This window comes from Bos indicus, chromosome 13 (assembly GCF_029378745.1).
Source record: "Bos indicus isolate NIAB-ARS_2022 breed Sahiwal x Tharparkar chromosome 13, NIAB-ARS_B.indTharparkar_mat_pri_1.0, whole genome shotgun sequence".
Lineage (NCBI taxonomy): Eukaryota > Metazoa > Chordata > Mammalia > Artiodactyla > Bovidae > Bos > Bos indicus.
Genome location: NC_091772.1, coordinates 18,396,092 through 18,415,035, shown reverse-complemented (window position 1 = coordinate 18,415,035; position 18,944 = coordinate 18,396,092). Strand labels below are relative to the sequence as shown.

The window sequence follows — 18,944 nt, the reverse complement described above, 5'->3', positions numbered from 1 at the left end:
GCTATCCTGCAAAGGTTTCTCACTGTGCTCTTCAAAACTGTCTTGACCGTTCAGGCTAACAGTGTAACTTTCAGAGTTTAAAATTAATCTTGGGTTTTGCAAAGCTTGCCCTGGATCTATCAATGCTGCTTTCAACGATGTTCAGCTTTCTGTGTGAGTCTGGCACACATCTTGTTAGATTTATTCCCTATTATTGAAAAATTCTCATTGCTTTTTTCGAAAAAAATTCCATTTTTTCACTGCTTATTGTTAACATCTCGTATCTTTACTTTGTATTTCTATTTTGACTGAGCATCTTCAAATATTTAAAATCTACTTTTATTTCCCTTTCATGTTCTTTGTTTTTTCTCCTTCTAGAAATTCTTAATGTATTAAAGAAATTAGTCCCTGTGGTTTTTTAAAATGTGCAAACACACTTTCCCAGTTTTTCTTTTGACTTTAGAAAATAGTTTGAAAATATATTTTTCCAAACAGTCTTTTAAAATAGATAATAATCTGTAAAAAGGCATATTGAAAAACGTATCAACATACTACTTAAATATGTTTGAAGCCTAAGGAGGCTTGGAAGATGATATAAAAAGTGGGTTTATAATTTCACTCCTATTCCTATTGATGTTTGGTATCACTTACCATTTTTTTTTTCTTGTCGGATGATATTATGACATTCTGCGTGTAAGAACTGTAAGTGGTCTGCTACCATTCGTTGTTGACATTCGTGAATCACTTTAGTATATGAACTTGGATGTAAGTATTTTCGACACCGAATTTCTTCATCTTTTAATCTACCTAGAACCTTTAGAAATATATTCTTACAGTCATGAACTACTATGTGAAAACACCTGAAATATCAGTCAGCAACTTACATGGCAAATTAACAAATAGAATTATTTATATAATTCTATTCACAATTCAAAGTTCCATTCCATAAATCATTTCAAAATCTTATTTAAGCTACACTTCAGCACTGCCTTACATTAATTGCATTTACAATGTTGCACAACTGTCTATTCCCAAAACTTTTTCATTACACCCAACAGAAGCTCAGAAACCATTACGCTATACCTCCCTGTTCTACCCTCCCAAAAACTTTTGCTATACCTCCCTGTTCTACCCTCCCAAAAACTTTTGATCTACTTTCTGCCTCTCTGACTTTGTCTATTCTAGACATTTTGTATAAGTTAAACCCTAAGATATTTGTTCTTTTGTGTCTGGCTTCTTCAATTCAGCATAATGTCTTCAAAGTTAATCCATGCTGCAGCTTGTGTCAGAACTTTATTGCTTTCTAAGTCTGAATAATAGTTCATTGTATGTACATACATTTTGCCTGTCTTTTCAACTCTTGAAAGACATTTGAGCTGTTTTCAGTGTTTGCCAACAGCCTGTTTTTGAGAGTCAGATATAATGATGAGAGTTTATACATCACTGATACTCTGTGTGTACCTTTCAAGACTGGATCTAGAACCTTGAGTAAGAGTCTAAGATGTAAAAAGGGCTAAAAGCTAAGACCCACTGACTTAGTGTAACTTGCACTTAATGGAGGAAAATGTCCCAGATAACTTACTCAAGGTCCTGGAGCTAATCACTGACAAAGCAAAAGAGAATTATTCAACTCCTGGACCTGGGTTTGTGGAACAGACACCAGTGTATCATATCAGTAAGTACTGATATTTCCTGATCTATGTCCTATGGAGGCTTCACTACAGCTTTTCCACTTCAAACTTTTCTTAAAGGTGAACAAACTAACAAAAATCATCTGATAATAAAATGCCTGAGATCCAGCACTGTGGAAGAAAAAAACTAGTTAAAATGTCTGATATATCTGATGACTGAATTTATCATCTGATTATTCTTTGACTAAGAAAATATATATAGCCATTTTAAATATGGTTATCAATGTGCTGGTTTAATGATTAAAATTTCTCATGCAAGTTTTTCTTAGTCTCCACAAACTTAACAGACCAAAAGACCAAGTATCTAGAATTATTATATTTTTACTATTTTTTTTCCTTGTATTTTACAGGAAGAAAGAGTACTTAGCCTATTCTCTTATTACTAAGCATAAAATATAGCTTATTATTTTGTCAAGAATATGATATATATTAATTTTAGATTAATCAGGATTATCAGAAAGCACTGACCACAATGAAAACTGGAACAGCACTTTTTCTCATGGAAAATGTCAAGCAAGAACAATGACTGATCAAGAAAAACGGAACCTTTTCCACCAAAAGAAAATATTAACTAAGATAACTAATATTAAATAAGCCACACCTGATATATAATAGATGACAATAGTTAACATAATGCTTTCCTACCTTTTCCATATACTGTGAGCAGTTTGATTCTTGTAATAAATTTGAAGCTTCTTGTTTGTAATACTCTCCTGTTTCAGTCAGAAAGGGAGACTCAAAGATTTCCTGATAAAACTAAATAAATCAATTAAATCATATTTTAAAAATAAGAACAAACAACCTAAGAAATTAAAGGTCTAATAATTTATGTTTTAAAGGAAGCTTTGTTACCTTTAAAGGGAATTTTTTCTTATACTGTTCAACATGAACAAAGGAGTTAATAACCCCGTGGATTACTTTCTGGTTTGGGTCTTCTCCACCACGATCACTAAAACAAGGTAAAACAAAAAACATTCTTGAGAATACAAGTATCCATGGAAATATACCAAAGTATGCCAAAATATGGCTGCTTATTCTATTGGTCTGATCACTTTATTTATGAAGTATTTTAAAGGTCAATGCATGCACGATACTTAAAATGCAATTTTTAATACTGCAGCTGAATTAATATTTATGACAGTTAATGTACCCATTAGATGCCATTTCAATAAACAACAGAAAAGCTTAATTGTAAAATTAAAAGATACTATGTTGATACTAAGATAATTCTTCAATTTTAATAGAGTAAATGAACCCATTGTGAACCCATTCAATGAACCCAATGAACCCATAGTTTTTTAGCTATGAACCCATCAATTTAAGACTTGCAATACCAGTGGTTAAGAATATTTGAATTTCACTCACCACAAACTCTGTTACTAGAGGATTTGGTCTGAGAATCCAGTTTTTAAACCATCACAAGTATGCCTACAGTAATCTGACGGGACTCATTCCTCAAAAGTACACTCAATACAGTATTTTGCTCATTGAAATGACTAATAGCTATTGTTCTCTAAGATATTTGCTAGAGCCACTGAGTTGCTTTCATCTAACCACAAAGGTAATTCTCTACTTAGAATTTACTGAGATATGCTTTAATATTTCTATATTCTTTTACAGCTACAAAGGGATCTAAAATCATCTCAATTATTGAGATGTGACTCAATATTTCTCGGTTATTGAGATAGTGACACAATTATGTGACTTTTGATAAGCTCCTCCTCAGTCAAGGGCACTACTGGGATGCAAGTCTTAATCACAATAAGAAATGTAGGTGATTTTTTTATTTTTCTAATTATAGACATAGGAAAAAAAAAAAAGAGGTTTGCCTAAAGCCACAGTAACACAGCCTGGCTCTATGCCGGAAGGTTCTGAATCCAGTAATAATGCCTAAATCAAACCATTATCCAGTCAAAGGTTTACCTTTCTATTGGTAACCTTCCACCTTACTTTTAAATATTTTCTTTCTTTGAATGAATAATTATTTTACAAAAAAAGCAACAGAAAAGTATACTATCATCATTTCTAGTAGAATCATCTGGGTTTTACACTGGGATAGAAAGACTTTCGAACATTTAGGAAAATTACTGAGGCAATAACCTTTGCTTTAAGTTAGTGTTCTTCCCTGTCTCCACCTCCCTCTAAGCCTCTTTCCTTCTTCCTTTAATAATCTGGATATTGTGGAAAAAGTTTTTTGTGATTGAATTAATATGGCTACAGTCTTCTGACAGTCACAAAATCTTGGTTACAAAGTCTACATTTTGTTATCACTAATAAGAGCAATAAATACATACAAGGTAACACTAGGTGAGCTCATATCTTCTGCTCACCTTCCCTCTTAAGCCCAAATTAAATCTGGTGAAAAAATGATATGATTTATCAATTTGGAGCACATAGCTCTTTGCCTTCTAACTCTGGGACAAAGTGAGAAATATCTAAATCAGGTTACCTAAAGTTATTTTCATGACCAAATTCTACTGTCCCTGCTCAGCACCCAGAAAACACCCACTCCTACTCCTGCCCTTTGTTTCTGACACCAAAAGGCCCAGAGAAGCAGGAATCTGGTAAGGTACTGCCTAGAAAGTATATCAATATTCCCAGTGCTTAATGACTAAGTTGTCTTCTACTGTAAGAATAACATCTGAACTCAGAAACCCTTAGGCATAATTATTCAATCTTTAAGATCACCACATACTTTTATAACTGCACAAAATGTACAACAAAATCATTATAGTTTATTTCTATTAAGTTGACAGATAATGAAAATAAACTGAAATGATGCTAATAAGGTAGTACTATATAAAAGCAATGACTAAGCTGGTTATGTGAATAAGCTCTGGATTTATCTAAGAACAGTGATCCCAAGAGATGAGCTCTGAGAAAAGAATATAAAGAATTTTTATTATGTGGTTCATTATTTGATCGTGACAGAACTAAGTGGAAAATGCCTACAACAACCATAATGAAATCATTCGGCTGGGAGCTTATAGGAATTGTTTATTGTAGTTCTTAAGACCCGGATTTTGGAGTCAGACTGCCTAAGTTCAAGTTCTGGTTGCATTAATATGTCACCCTGTGCAGGTGCTTAACCTTAGTACTCAGAGATTTTTCCTTCTGTAAAGTGGGGATAACAAATGCACCTACTCTCAGAGGATATGGTAAAGATTAAGCATAATCCAAGAAAGTATATAGCACAGTGCCTAGTAAATGAGTGAAGCATCATTAAGCTAGCATTTTAAGTACTGACTGAGCAAAATGGAAGCAGGAGAAGAAAGCTAAGAGACCAAAAAAAAAAAGAAAAAAAAATGCACTGAGTGTGATTTTAAAACCAAGGCATTTAGAGGGCAGACTAGGTTTGTGATGGTCATAAAAAGTTAGTCTGAGGGACTTCCCTGGTGTAACAGTGGTTAAGAGTCTGCCTGCCAATGCAGGGGACACAGGTGTAATTCCTGGTTTGGGAAGATCCCATATGCCCAAGGTGGCAACTAAGCCTGTGCATCAGTCACAACTACTGAGCCTGTGCTCTAGAGCCTGTGCTCCGCAACAAGAGAAGCCACCGCAGTGAGAAGCCCATGCACCCCAACTAGAGAGTAGCCCCCGCTTGCCACAACTGGAGAAAGCCCTCATGCAGCAACGAAGACCCAGTGCAGCAAAAAAAAAAGGCTGAAACTCTCATAAGTCCTGATTCTGCTATGTGACAATGGGCAAATTAATCTCTTGGTGAAACCTTCATTTGCCTCCTGAGATTAAGATGAGAAGATTAAATTAAATGCAGTCTCCTGCCTCAATCCAAACCTGAGAAGTGATAGGAAGGATACTTTTTAATATTCCATTGTTGGCAGTAGGCCTTGGACCTGTAGAAATTGAAAATAAGATGGAACGAAGACGAGATAGCACAGAAAAACAAAAATGCACAAGAGAAAGGACGGCTACAAGAAGGGGGTGGAAGACGTGAAGGAGGATGGGCGAGGAGTGGCATTACTGAAAGCGGGCTGGCACAAAACCAGTGAGCTCACTGGCAGACTAGCTGCTCAGTGCATCTCTGCAGGAGCAGTGAGCGTAGTTCCAGGAGGAAGTAAACTGTCTGTACCCAGACTCTGGTATCCACTCGAGGGCACCTCCGGTGATACTGGGAAATCACGGACTAGCAAGATTTGGTAGCATCAAGACTTGATGAGTGGTAGAGAAATGGGTTTCCATACTCTGCCTTTGGAAGAACAGTTACTTTACAGAGGGCAAAATTCTAAATGCATATACTCTATGGCTCTAAAAAGCTGCACATGTGCGTAACAGAACTCAGAGTTGTACTAATGGAAAGACTGGAAACAACCTAATATACATCAGTAGGAGAAGAGTTTAATAAAATGAGGTAGAACCATACTTGATATAGAGTTTAGGAAGAAGGAGGAAGGTAAGATCTCTTATGTACAAACACAGAAAAATTATCAAGATAGATAAATCAGTATGTCATAAACGATTTTTAAAAGTTAGAAAAAAATGAAAAAATTATACACTTGAAAAAACAAAAAATATTCTGTATCGTATTTATTTCTGTACACAGATATAAAAATTCATAGGAAAATGTTTGAAAAGACAGTTAACCAAATGATAAACAGGGATTACCTCCATGGAGAGGAAAAGATCTGGAGCATTCAATGTTTTTCAAGAATGCATTTACATATCACTTGTGTATTTTGAACTAAGTTTTTCACTGAGTAGCTGGTGCCAGGTCTGAGGAAGAAAATGTACAAGATAAGCCTGGAACATCCTGACACGAGATAGCAAGAAAGTTATCAAGGATGACAATGGTCATAGCAAAAAGATTCTGGCACCAACTAACCAAAGAGAGGCTATTCAAACTTTAATAAAATCGAGACAATAGAAACACATCAAATATATTTAAGTCTTTACATTTCATCATGATATATTGGGTGGAAAAAGCTAACTGGCCATTTTCTGAAGATGACAGCAAACCAATTCATTATCCTGACAAATGGGTAAAGAAAAGGAAAAAAAGCAGTTATTTCATCTTTCGTATATGATAACCAAATAATAGACAAGGGTAAGTATATTTCAATAAAATTTTTCAAGTTAAAAAATGAAAATCAAACAACAGGATTAAAGTGGCACTATTTTACAAATCTCAATAAACTAAAAGATGCCAGCATTTAGCATCAGTGGCTGCTTAAATTTAAAAAAAGAGTAAAAATCATACATTATGAAAGAACAAAATATCTTGGTTTGCCAGGGAGAACTGACCTGAGTCTGAGTAGGCCACTTAACTGCCAATTTACAGGAAACACAGAGGACAAAGGAACACATATAAGTGGGCCTCATACACTCAACTAGAGAAATCTAGACAGTGCGAAAGTGTAAAGATCAAACGGCCAGGATTCCTGAACAAATGTATTACAAGTGGGAAAAAAAATGAAGGATGGAGGAGAAATCTGTTGATTAAAATGTTTTTTAGGATGAACAAGACTAAACTATAGCATCTAGGAATGCACACACGGGTGAAAAAACCATGAAGAAACAGGAAAGTGACTGCGCAGAAGTCAGGACAGTTGTGTCTCTGGGAGAAAGGCAGGGGCTGGGACACACAGGGTTTCAGGGGAGGCTGGCATGGCTCCAGTTCTTAACCTGGGTGGCAGTTAGAAGCGCATTTGCCTTTCAATAATTCATTCAGCTATACATTTGTGTTGTATGGTCTCCTCTGTCTATATTTAATTTTACACGAAGAAGGTTAAATGATACACACACACACACAACAAAATCCCCCAAAATCCAAGGAAACTGTTATAATAATATTAACATGTGACAGAACATGGAAAAAGAGCACAAGATAGATAAAGGTACTACGTAACAGTAAAAAACATGAAGAGAATAATCCTCGTATTTATACAACTAACAACAGAGGCCCAGAATTCATAAAGCAAAAAGAGCCACTGCAAGGATGAAAATCAATAAATCTAAAATGAGCTGGGAAATTTAAACCTCTCTTAGAAACTGACATATGAAAGAATTAAGCCTATTACATTAAATTTTATGAGACCCTAATGGCTTACATGGTAAAGAATCTGCCTGTAACGCAGGAGACCTGGGTTCAATCCCTGGGTCAGGAAGATCCCCTGGAGAAAGTAATGACAACACACTCCAGAATTCTTGCCTAGAGAATTCCATAGACAGAGGAGTCTGACTGGCTATAGTCCATGGAGTTGCAAAGAGTCAGAGACAACTGAGCAACTAACACACACATTAAATTTTATTTTTATCCACGATTATATTTTTTCTTCAATGAAATCTATATTTTTCCTCAATGAAATCTTAACAGTTTAGAAATAGAATAAAAAGCCTATGAACATGTCAGAGAAAATACAAATCAGTCACAGCAGCCTATGTTATAAATTGCTCCTAATTCACAGGTGAACAAAGAATTTTATTTAAAGTTTTTATTTTTGCTCAAAGACTATCTGACACTAGAAAGCTAACACAGAGCTACTGGGAAAAAGGAAAGCAATTTTGAATTCATTTAACATTAAAGAGTTTGTGTTTTCAGTAGTATCCTTAAGTATCTAAACAATTCCTTTTACTTGCATTAAAAAACTGATCTGCTTTCTTCTCTCCAGTTTCACATTCTTACACTGTAACATTTAGATCCATGAAATTACAGCATTTTATTTATTAAAATTATCAATGTTAGGCTGTTACTACATTGAAAGTCCCAGCTGGCATTCTACTATTTTACTATAAAAGACAAGTTATTGTATGAATAGAATTACTTCTATCTTTCCTTAGTAAAGCAGACACTATGAAAATATGATGCACCATCTATGACTCCATCACTTGTTTCTTTCTTCCTTATATAGAAGGAGCAACTTTACTTTTGGATTATCAATTAAATTTTGTGTGTACACATTTAATGATACCACAAAAAACAAAAATTAAACTAAGAATTGTTTCACTGACTCTCTTAAGCAAACAAAAAAATTCTGCAATCTACATTCTGCTTTTGAAAAAATCCTCCATTAGCCTGACAGATAACTTTACCTCAAGGCCGAGATGGCCCTCAACTTTCTGAAATCTTCAAAGAAGATTAACACATTATAAATGGTAAATCATACCAGAATCCTAGGGTGGCGAGGATTAAATGGGATTAGCATATAAAACTTCAATCGCTGCTTGGTACACAGTTTCCATATTTTATTATTATTACTAAGCCTTAGTACCCCTCACTAGAAAATGTAAGATAATACCTACTTAATAAAGCAGACATAAAAAAATAAATGAGATATTAGTAAAGCATGTCAAATAATACTGTAAAGGAAACTGACTGTAACAACAAAACTAAAATGAGTTGGCCTAATGTCTCTGACCATGGTCTCCATGTCTTTTCCAGAATTAGTATCCTACAGTTGTTACTGTTTTTCTTACATAGTGATGCTTTCCTTAATTTTTCATTAAATTCACTTTTAACAAGCTAACAATCACACTTAAAAATTTACGAGGTTGGATCAAAATTGTTACAAAAGAGACACTCATTAAAAGTGCATTTAGAAAATTTATAATATTTCCATTATACTTGTAAAATAGCTGAATTTCAAGAATAAAGTTGGTATTTTTAGCAAAGGAAATTATATTAGAGCCTAAAACCCTTGTTGAGAGTGCCCTTTCAGTCATTCATAGTTCAGCAGAGAAAAGAGGAAGGAAGAAGACAGTTCCACCCTACCTCTCCACTGCCTCTTTCTCTCTCATCCTCTTTGGAAACAGCGGAATTATTAAAGTGTGAGTGACCATTTTTAAAAACCAAGTTATTAATTCCTACCACATACTTCCTATTTGGTATTAACATTAACTATTAAAATAGTGTCTTATCCTTTTTGGTGAACTTTTTTTTTATAACCCCTTATTTCCTATTAGGAGCCCCACAGTAAGAAAAATGCTTTCCTTTTTTCCCTCACATAAAAAAACTCCCTATTTGGGTCTTCTTAAAGAAAGCAGTTTCAGAGGGAGTGGCCAATATCATGTGGCAATTCACTGGTCTAGGGAATTCCCTTCACAGCAGTTCCAGTCACCTAGGGTCTAGTAAGAATCTTCTAGGCCACACCTGAGCCAAGGACGCCCCGCTCTGGACTCCACAGGAAAACTTACACTGTGCCACAATCTATTCACACAGCAGCTTGGACAAGCCATCCTCTCTGGGCCACAAGCACAATCAACCATTCTAGAGCCTTTTTCTCATAAATTTGCCTCATGAGTTAACTGGTTATAACGGTAACCAACTAACTGGAAGCATCTCGTTTCCTGAGCAGGTTATCGTCATCAGGGTTTCAACTGAGAATATGTTCAAAGAACTCAGCAGCACTGCCTACAGGATCCAAGAGGTTTCGGGACTACAGAAGAAGTCACTTCCTTCGGGGACTTACTTATTTACTAAGCATATGTCATAGTAAAATCTTGTGGTTTTGCCCCCCGCCAAAACCAAAAGATTATAAAACCACTTTAAAATACTGGCTTTATTAAAATGGAAAAAGAGGGTCATTACAGTAAAATGGGGCCTATGTGCAGTGGACAGCCAGGCCAGTGTTCACTATTTTAAACCATTTCAATCAGCAAATCAGAACCAACTTAAGAAGATCGATGTCAACACTCACTTTTTGATTTCTCGGAGCAACATTCGGATAAGGATGGCCTGAAGTGGTTCAACCATCAATTTCCTCCACATGTCCAATGCTAGCTGCCAGGAAAAATGAAAATCATTAAGGCTGAATTACTCAGTATTTGACTCACTGAATTACTCAGTGAATTAAAGTGTTTGCTTTAAACATTTGTAAAAGTAAATACCCATCAGAAGAAGTATTTATAACTTTATTTCAAAACTCAAATAAAAACTGAATATACATAAGGAAAATAAATGGCTTAATTTAAAATGACACTGGCTCACATGTCGGACATTCTGAATAAGGAACAGAATTAAGGTTTTATCATTAACTGGAAATCTTACAGAAATAAATGATTTTTATAAAACCTTAGTTAAAATAAGTTTGCTGCATCCACAGATTTCTATTTCATCTCTTCTGGGTTCTCTTTGAAGTCCATGTCCTTCACATTTTTTTTAAATTGTAAACTATAAGAGTCTCAACATTTTCTAAATATATTTTATGAGCTTCTTCATACAGTAAAACTATTAACCTTCTGTCATTCATCCACCATTAATTTAATTATTAAAATAATACTTTTCCCACATCTTTTCTGTTCTTCTCATCTATGTGAAAGTCTTAGTAAATCATAACAGTATTTATTTAACATTTATGATGTTTTAAATCTTGACAATTTTAAGACAGTTAACTCAGCGTTCTTAGGAAGACAGTGGATCACGTTACTTCGGTATATAAAAACAGGTTTATGTTTGCCAGTCTTTAAAGAATGTCCTACCTCTCCTATTTCCATCAGTGGTTCATTCATATCTACACCACCATAACCATACTGAAGGTCAGCTTCTGTCAGTTTATTCTTTTTAATAAACTGTGTGTTGAGATACCTGAAAAACAAATGTACTATCAAGATGCTATGTCAAAATCAGTAGGAAAAGAAATAACTTGGAATTTTAGAACAATAACTTTAGAGTTATAATCAACTACAGAATAGTTCAGTAATACACCCCAAAGAAATTAGAAATATAATTTTTAAAAAAGATAAAAATTATCAGCCAAACTCTCTTTGCAAGGCCCTAAAAGACAAAAAATAAGACCTCTAGGGTAGGGGAAAAAAAAATCCTATTACCACAGTCCCACTTAAAAAAACTCAAGGGTTTTGCTCCCAAAATTTCTAATACTCTTAGACCTGCTATCCAAGGGTCAGACCCTCTACAAGTTAATTTGCTCATTCTCAGATTCTCCTTAAATAAGCTGAGTTCACTTTGCAAAGAATTAAACAGAAAATGCTTAAAAAGATCAAATTCAAGTAAGTTCTCTAATTTATATTTTATCACCATTAAATATGTAACTTTTCATTTTTGAACCAAAAACAAAATCACAATCACTAGGTAAGAAAATGGAGTAGACTGTTACAGACAGGTAGAAGGAAAAATGGACAGAATTAAGACCACCGTGTCAACCAGAGGGAAACAGCTTTATAAAAAAAGACTGACTGTGATGAACTCTTAGAATCTCTGAGATGACAGAGTTCTAAGATTAAAGGAAATGTGTGCAAAGGGTGCGCAATACTCAAGTACCATTTGCCACCATCCCAGATTTCACAAGGCCCTTCGTGCTCACCTCCTAAAACTATTCGTTGGACAGGTTCTGCCAAGGTGAAAACGGCTATTGACGATACAAGTATTTAGGCAACAACCACGAAATCTCTGTATTAAAACACACACGTTTGCTGCATCGAAATCAAAGGTCTACTCAGTGTTCACAGACAACTGAAACTGAAAGCAAAGACAACAAAAATCTCAACGGCGTAACTCCTCTGCCAATTCTAGGAAACGATGGGAAATAATAAAGCACAAGGCCACAATCGTTTACACACATTCCCTCCCACGCTCACTCACTTCAAGCTCTGGCCTCCAGGGCTTACACTGTGGAGCTTCATTCAACATTTTAGTCTCTTCTGTCCACTGCTTACAAACTCATTTCCTTCCAAGTACCAATGAACCTTCCCTTCCATTCTCACTATAACCCCTGTAATTTCCTGCTGGGTTTCCAACCATGCTTCCAGCTGAGCAAAGGGGAACTCCAGGAGAGAGAGAGGAAGCCTCAGCTCAAGAGAAAATGCCTGCTTCACCTGAAACCAGACTCTGGGGCAGGGAGGCACCTCTGGCCTAGGTCACTCTGGTCTTGGCTCACACACCTCTCAGGCCTGACCTGACCCCCAAGCCAAACCAGCCTTCACTCCCCACCCTCCTGTGAAGTTAGTGTCTGATACACAACTGTTTTCTTTTCTTCACAGTACTTGCCACCATGTGAAATAACCCTGTTCTTTCTTTGTCTACACATACTCTCTAGAATGTGAGGGCTGCCAGACAGTATCCAGAACAGTGGCAGGCAGACAGGCAGTCCTTGAAAAATACTTCTTCGAATTAACAAAATGAATAAACGGGTAACTTTCCAGCAAGCATGGATGGCAAAAGCTAACAGTAGAACACAAGTGTGGAAAAGCAGCCTGGAGCCAGATCATAAAAGCCATGAATGTCAGGAAATAAAAACAGTCACTAATATTTATGGAGTGCCTATTACGCGTCAGAGACAGCCCTAAGCATTGCTGCTGGCTGAATAATAGGAGGCAGGTATTTGTGGTACCATTAGGATCCCCATTTTATGTGTAAGAAAACTGCAGCTTAGAGAGTTTAAAGAATTCGGCAGAGGTCCATCCACTACTAAGTGGCAGAGCTGACTCAGAAAATTCACAAGGGCTCCCTCTCTCATTCAGCGAGTACTGACCAAATGCATACTACGCGCCAGGTACAACAAGGCAATGGGGACAGAAAAAAGGAAAACAAAAATGTAGTTTCTGCCCGGTGAGCTTACCCATCTGGCAGGACATAACAACAGGAAGAAATGTAACATTTCTGAGCAGGGGGAACTTAACTGTCATACCTGCACCATTACATGTGCCTTTCTGAAAGAGCCTCTGCTCCAAACCACTCTTTTTCCGGTCAGCATACCATGGCCATCAGCAATCCTACCTAGAATTGAGCGAGCACCACTCACCTCACGCTCCATTTTATCTCCTTTTCATCAGCTGGTCCTCCTGTTCTAAACTATTCATCACCTCCTCCCATTGTTTTCTTTTTTCACTTTCAATACATTTGTTGACTCTTCGTTTGGATCAAGCGCATCAACATTCTCATGACTGGTCTCTGTTTCCCATTTCTGGCATCTCTCATTCATCTGAAAACTATTTTCAGGATACCAACTTCCTATCCAGAAGCCTACAGCAGCCCCCTTATTCCTATATTAAATGTAAACTTCTTAGCACTGCTGACTTGGGAGAGAAGCTGCTAGATCTGCAGAAGTCTGGATTCACTGATCCCTTCCCAAGGTCTGTGTGTATATTTCAGAGCCAGTACCCTGTGTCAGGGGAGCTTCATACGCTGTGTTATTTCAGAAGACCAGTCACTAGTCTCTTTCCCTCATGGGATAAATTTTAAACTAACTTTTATTATCTAGATCCTTCTCATTCCAGATATTCTACTCTTGACAGCTTAAGCTTGATAAAGAAGCTTTTAAAATAATTTATAGATATAACTGAAAACAGTAGGGTAGTTGTTCATTTTGATTCAGACATGATTCTTAATTTCTAAGTCACTGTAGCGTTTTACAGTAGAATTTATTAACCACACATTTGTTTTTAAACAAACATATATATACTATGAGATCGTAAAATAGCTTCCAATAAATTCTTTAAATAGTCTTTACTCTTTTGCACAGGTAATACCTTCACTGCTCAGGTGCAACTTGTGCAGTAGTACACATTTTTATAATTCATCCTGGCTCAAAGTGGTTAATTATTATCCTTTGCTTTTCTGGAGTACTAGCAGTAACCCAACAGCATTAACTAACAAGAACTAAGAGCCTAAAGGTAAATTTGAAGCCTCTAAGAAATCAGGCATTTCAACCTATCTTAAGAGAATTGCATTACGAGAACTGTTCTCATGCTAATACCTGCTAGATTTCAGGAGTTGTTAGGTCTCAAGCTAACTGCTCCAGTCCATGAGGTCGAAAAGAGTCGGACACAACTTAGGACTAAACAAGTAACCTTGTGTCCCAGCAGTTCCATCAAGGGCCAGCAGGGCCTAAACAGGTATGGAGTAGCAGGAAAAGTGGGACAGGAACATTATTATTTTCCTTTAAGATCAGAATCCTTAAGTCACCTATGCTAAGGCACATCCATCTTATAAATCAACCAGAGTAAAGAAGAGGCTAGAAATTACTTCAAAGTAACATTGAAAAATAATTTTGAAACAAAACTGATTTTTTTTCCTTTACATTTCTTTATACAGATTTCCTTATAGACTGAGATTGCTAACAAAATAGCCTGGATAACCTACTATCCAACAAGTATCAAACACTTTTCATCTAATTACTGCCAAATGTACCTTCGTGAGATCTCATGACTCAGTCTACCCGTATAATTAAGCAATGATGATTATCACATGAAGCCAACCACATGGAGGTCAAACAAAACACTCCAAGTGAATCCTGTGAGCCATTGACTCTAAGCCTTTGCTACAGACAGTGGAAAGGTACTAAATGATCAAATTTGCACTTAAGAAATTTACTAAATTAGAAATCAAAAGCTGGGAAACTGGTTACATTATCATTAACATACAGGTGAGAAATGATAAAAAGGTCGAACTACCATACTATAATAGCAATGCAAAGGAAATAATAAATTCAAGAGACATTTGGAGGATTTGACCAAGAGCCGTCAGGCAGAGAAGATAACCTCAGGTGAAGGATAAGCGACTTCTGGCACATACATCTGGGTGTCTATTACTACCATTAACTGAGATAAGCATTACTGGAGGCAGTGTATGCATAAAAGATAACACGTTTATCATAAACATAAAAGATAACATGCATAAAAGATAAACATGTGCAGCAGTACTATGTACCCACAGAACACCTTAGAGGTACAGGCTGTCAGCTAAGAATACTCCTCTGAAGCTGAGGCTACCTGAAATAAACGTCTATTTTGGTGGTAATCGATATACAGGTTATAGTTAAAACCAGGAGTAACTGAGATCATCCTAGAAAGAATAAGGAGTGTGGCTAAGGAATGAAAATAGAACCTACATGACGACAGTCTCTATCTAGAATGAGACTAGGCAGAATAAAGCCGTTGATCAGGCTGATCTTGGTTTAAATTCTCCCCTTGTCATTTTTCCAGCTCAGGGACTCTGAGCAAAGACATTTAACCTCTATGACCCACAGTTTTCCTCCACTGTAAAAAATCACCTCATATGATTTTATCATACGCACACATATATATGTGTGCATCATATATATTATAAAACTTAATAAAAGTTCTTTAATAGTACTAATTTCAACAGCACCAAACTGATTTTGGTCAAGAGAGATGCAGAAGAACCAAGAGAATGCTGTCTCAGAAAACTAAGAAAGAACAGAAAAATAACTTGGATCTTTGCTGAAGCATCTCAGCTACTGAGGGGTCCCACTGCCCACACACGGGTGAAGTGCTTTCTTTTGTCATCTGTACATAAGCAGCCCCAGCTTCTCAGCAGGTGAAAAGGCACTCATGCACCCTCACTCTGATCCTTAAACCTCCCTCTGTTCTCCCTCATAGTTCAGCTAAGGGATTCTCAAAGTTCTATTTATGACTAGGTAAGTTTGGTGGATGAGGTCGGGAAAAAAATCAAATGGTCAGGATGTTTAATGGATGGCAGACACCATTTTATAAAAGCCAAAGCCACAGTAAGCCATGCCTTTGTTAGCCATTGCTGGTTTCTGGTTTGGTTTTATTACATTTTACTCTTCTAAGAAGAAACAGAGCTACTGGCTATTTAGAATTAAGCTCCAGTTTCTAACATAAGCAACCTACATCTAGTAAAGTCCAACGGTAATATAAAAACAAAAGGAACCAAAAAACCCATAAAGCAAAGAAGGACAAACACGAGGAGGTGACCATACTTTGGCCCCGGTTTGGCTTCCTGCAAAGCACCATGTAAATGTGCAAGTCAGCTCGGCTTCTCAGTTTCTCCTCAGTAAGAAACTGAGGCAGCGGTTCATCTGTGGCCCAAGCCACAACACAGAAGGGGCTGCAGTTCTCACTGCAGCCATCACAGGCCTCTGGGGCCAGCATCATTCCTTTATTTATCCACGATCCTTCAATAAATGCAATTCTGCCTGTGTACCCCAGTACCTATTTCCAGTGTTGGTGTGAATGAGTCAGAGAGCACCAGGCCAGAGGGCCGTGGAAACATGCAGGAGGGGGCAGTTAAGGCAGGAGATCTAAGCAGGAGACTGAGGCAAGAAGTTCAGGGCAGGGAATGGGGATTAGTCACTCAGGGAAAGGAAGAAAGGCAATCCAGACAGACGGACAGAATGGCGTGAGGAATGGCAGGACGAGATGAGGCTGGGTACCTCCATGAGACACAAAATACTGAATCCTGGAGTCAAAGAGGAACACGCTGGAGGAGGGTGCTGGCTTAGACCCACTACACGTTTCATCCAAGCTCAAGTTTCACTTTAGATCTGTCAAGATTTAATGCGTGCTACCCAGTCCCAGACAACTGAAGAAACAGAGCTATGCCATCAAATACAGCTTCAGTTTTCACAGACTAAGTGTCCACACATGGCCTGGCTCCCAGATATCCACATGACCCGCACTACAGACCTTTCCCCTTAGCAGAGAAAAGCCCATACATCATGAAATGCTTCAGTTCTGTGCATTTTAATAGGTCATAAAAGCAAAAACTCCTTCAACTGCCAAACATGGGCGTCTGTGAGGGGAGTGAGAGTGAAGCGCACTTACCTGTACAGGCAGCGTCTGTGAGGGGAGTGAGAGTGCAGCGCACTTACCTGTACAGGCAGTCCATATAGTCTGCACCCTTGCTGTACTCCTCCCAATACCTATGGTACATAACAAGCACTTGCTCTTCAGACTCCAGAACTCTCTAAAGAAAAAAACGCTTTTTACTCACAAAGCAGTGGTCATTTTCATTTGTAAGCGATGAAATGTATCAAAAACTAATGTTCTTACATAAGTGACATAATTTGAGCATTGTATATCATATTTACAGATTACATTCTAATTTAACTACCTTCTAGCCAGGACATGGAAGCAACCTAGATGTCCATCAACAGATGAATGGATAAGAAAGCTGTGGTACATATACACAATGGAGTATTACTCAGCCATTAAAAAGAATACATTTGAATCAGTTCTAATGAGGTGGATGAAACTGGAGCCGATTATACAGAGTGAAGCCAGAAAGAAAAATACCTATACAGTATACTAACGCATATATATGGAATTTAGAAAGATGGTAATGATAACCCTGTATGCGAGACAGCAAAAGAGACCCAGATGTATAGAACAGTCTTTGGACTCTGTGGGAGAGGGAGAGGGTGGAATGATTTGGGGGAATGGCATTGAAACATGTATAATAGCATATAAGAAATGGATCACCAGTCCAGGTTCGATACAGGATGCTTGGGGCTGGTGCACTGGGATGACCTGGAGGGATGGTACGGGGAGGGAAGAGGGAGAGGGGTTCAGGATGGGGAACACATGTACGCCCGTGGTGGATTCATGTTGATGTGTGGCAGAACCAATACAATATTGTAAAGTAATTAGTCTCCGATTAAAATAAATAAATTTAAATTAAAAAAAAATTAATTTAACTACCTTCAGTAACAATGAAAGAGCTAGGAAAAAAAAAACATGAATCTTAGAGATGAAAATGAAATATCCACATTACAGAGTAAATGCTTCATTTCCTAAGATAAAAAAAACAAAATGTAATGGTTTGATGCTGTTTCTTGGGCTAGAATACTATGTCAGATTAAAACAGAATGTAATTCTATTGCCATGTATCTCTCTTTTTCCCCATGTCCATCAATTTTGATCAGACTGCTAGTTGTACGTCATTACCTCACATTATTCACTTTTCTGAATAAGACTATGAAAATTGACCATTTTTCCACATTCTCCAAATAAGGTATTGTATATTTACTTAATAAAATAAAAATAAAAGCCTACTATTTTTTGAAAAATGAAAATCAGGCTGAAATCTGAGGCCTGAACTTTTTAATTGAAATTCAGTATAACAACAAAAATTCACTGGCTAGGACGGACATTCCCAAAGTCACCCCTTCTTGTACCTCAACTATCCTTCCATCAACTGTCCGTGTGACCTTGGGCAAGTCCTGACCTCAATGCTCATCTAGTAACTCTGATGAAATGCTATGCTTTTAAACTTGGGATTTAAACAATTAAAGCTCACAATGATAGGAACAGCCGACAAACAGTACTTTTTTTGCCTACCATGTGGTAGATAAATTAAATATCCCAACCACTATTAATAATGCCACACTTCCCAGGTGGCATAGTGCGGTACAGAATCCACCTGCCAATGCAGGAGACACAGGTTCAATTCCTGGGTCAGGAAGACTCCCTAAGATTAGGAAAGGGCAACCAACTCCAGTATGCTTGTCTGGGAAATTCCATGGACAGCCTGGCAGGCTATGGTCCATGGCATCACACAGACGGACACGACTGAGAGACTGACATGGCACAGTGTTAACA

General features: G+C 37.1%; 1 protein-coding gene across 5 annotated transcripts in view; it reads right to left on the bottom strand.

The window, feature by feature from the left end:
* Positions 1-18,944, bottom strand: part of CUL2 (cullin 2) — a 71,749-nt gene that overhangs the window by 27,040 nt on the left and 25,765 nt on the right. For 4 of the 5 annotated variants that reach the window (XM_019972992.2, XM_019972990.2, XM_070800770.1 and 1 more), the window contains 6 exons: positions 17,216-17,310; positions 11,103-11,208; positions 10,322-10,404; positions 2,523-2,619; positions 2,316-2,426; positions 631-793 (listed from right to left, as the gene is read on the bottom strand). In XM_019972992.2, the coding sequence (XP_019828551.1) occupies positions 631-793; positions 2,316-2,426; positions 2,523-2,619; positions 10,322-10,404; positions 11,103-11,208; positions 17,216-17,310 (655 nt within the window). Of the gene's footprint in view, positions 1-630; positions 794-2,315; positions 2,427-2,522; positions 2,620-10,321; positions 10,405-11,102; positions 11,209-11,944; positions 17,161-17,215; positions 17,311-18,944 lie in introns of those variants that run through there. The other variant, XM_070800771.1, reaches the window with a different exon arrangement.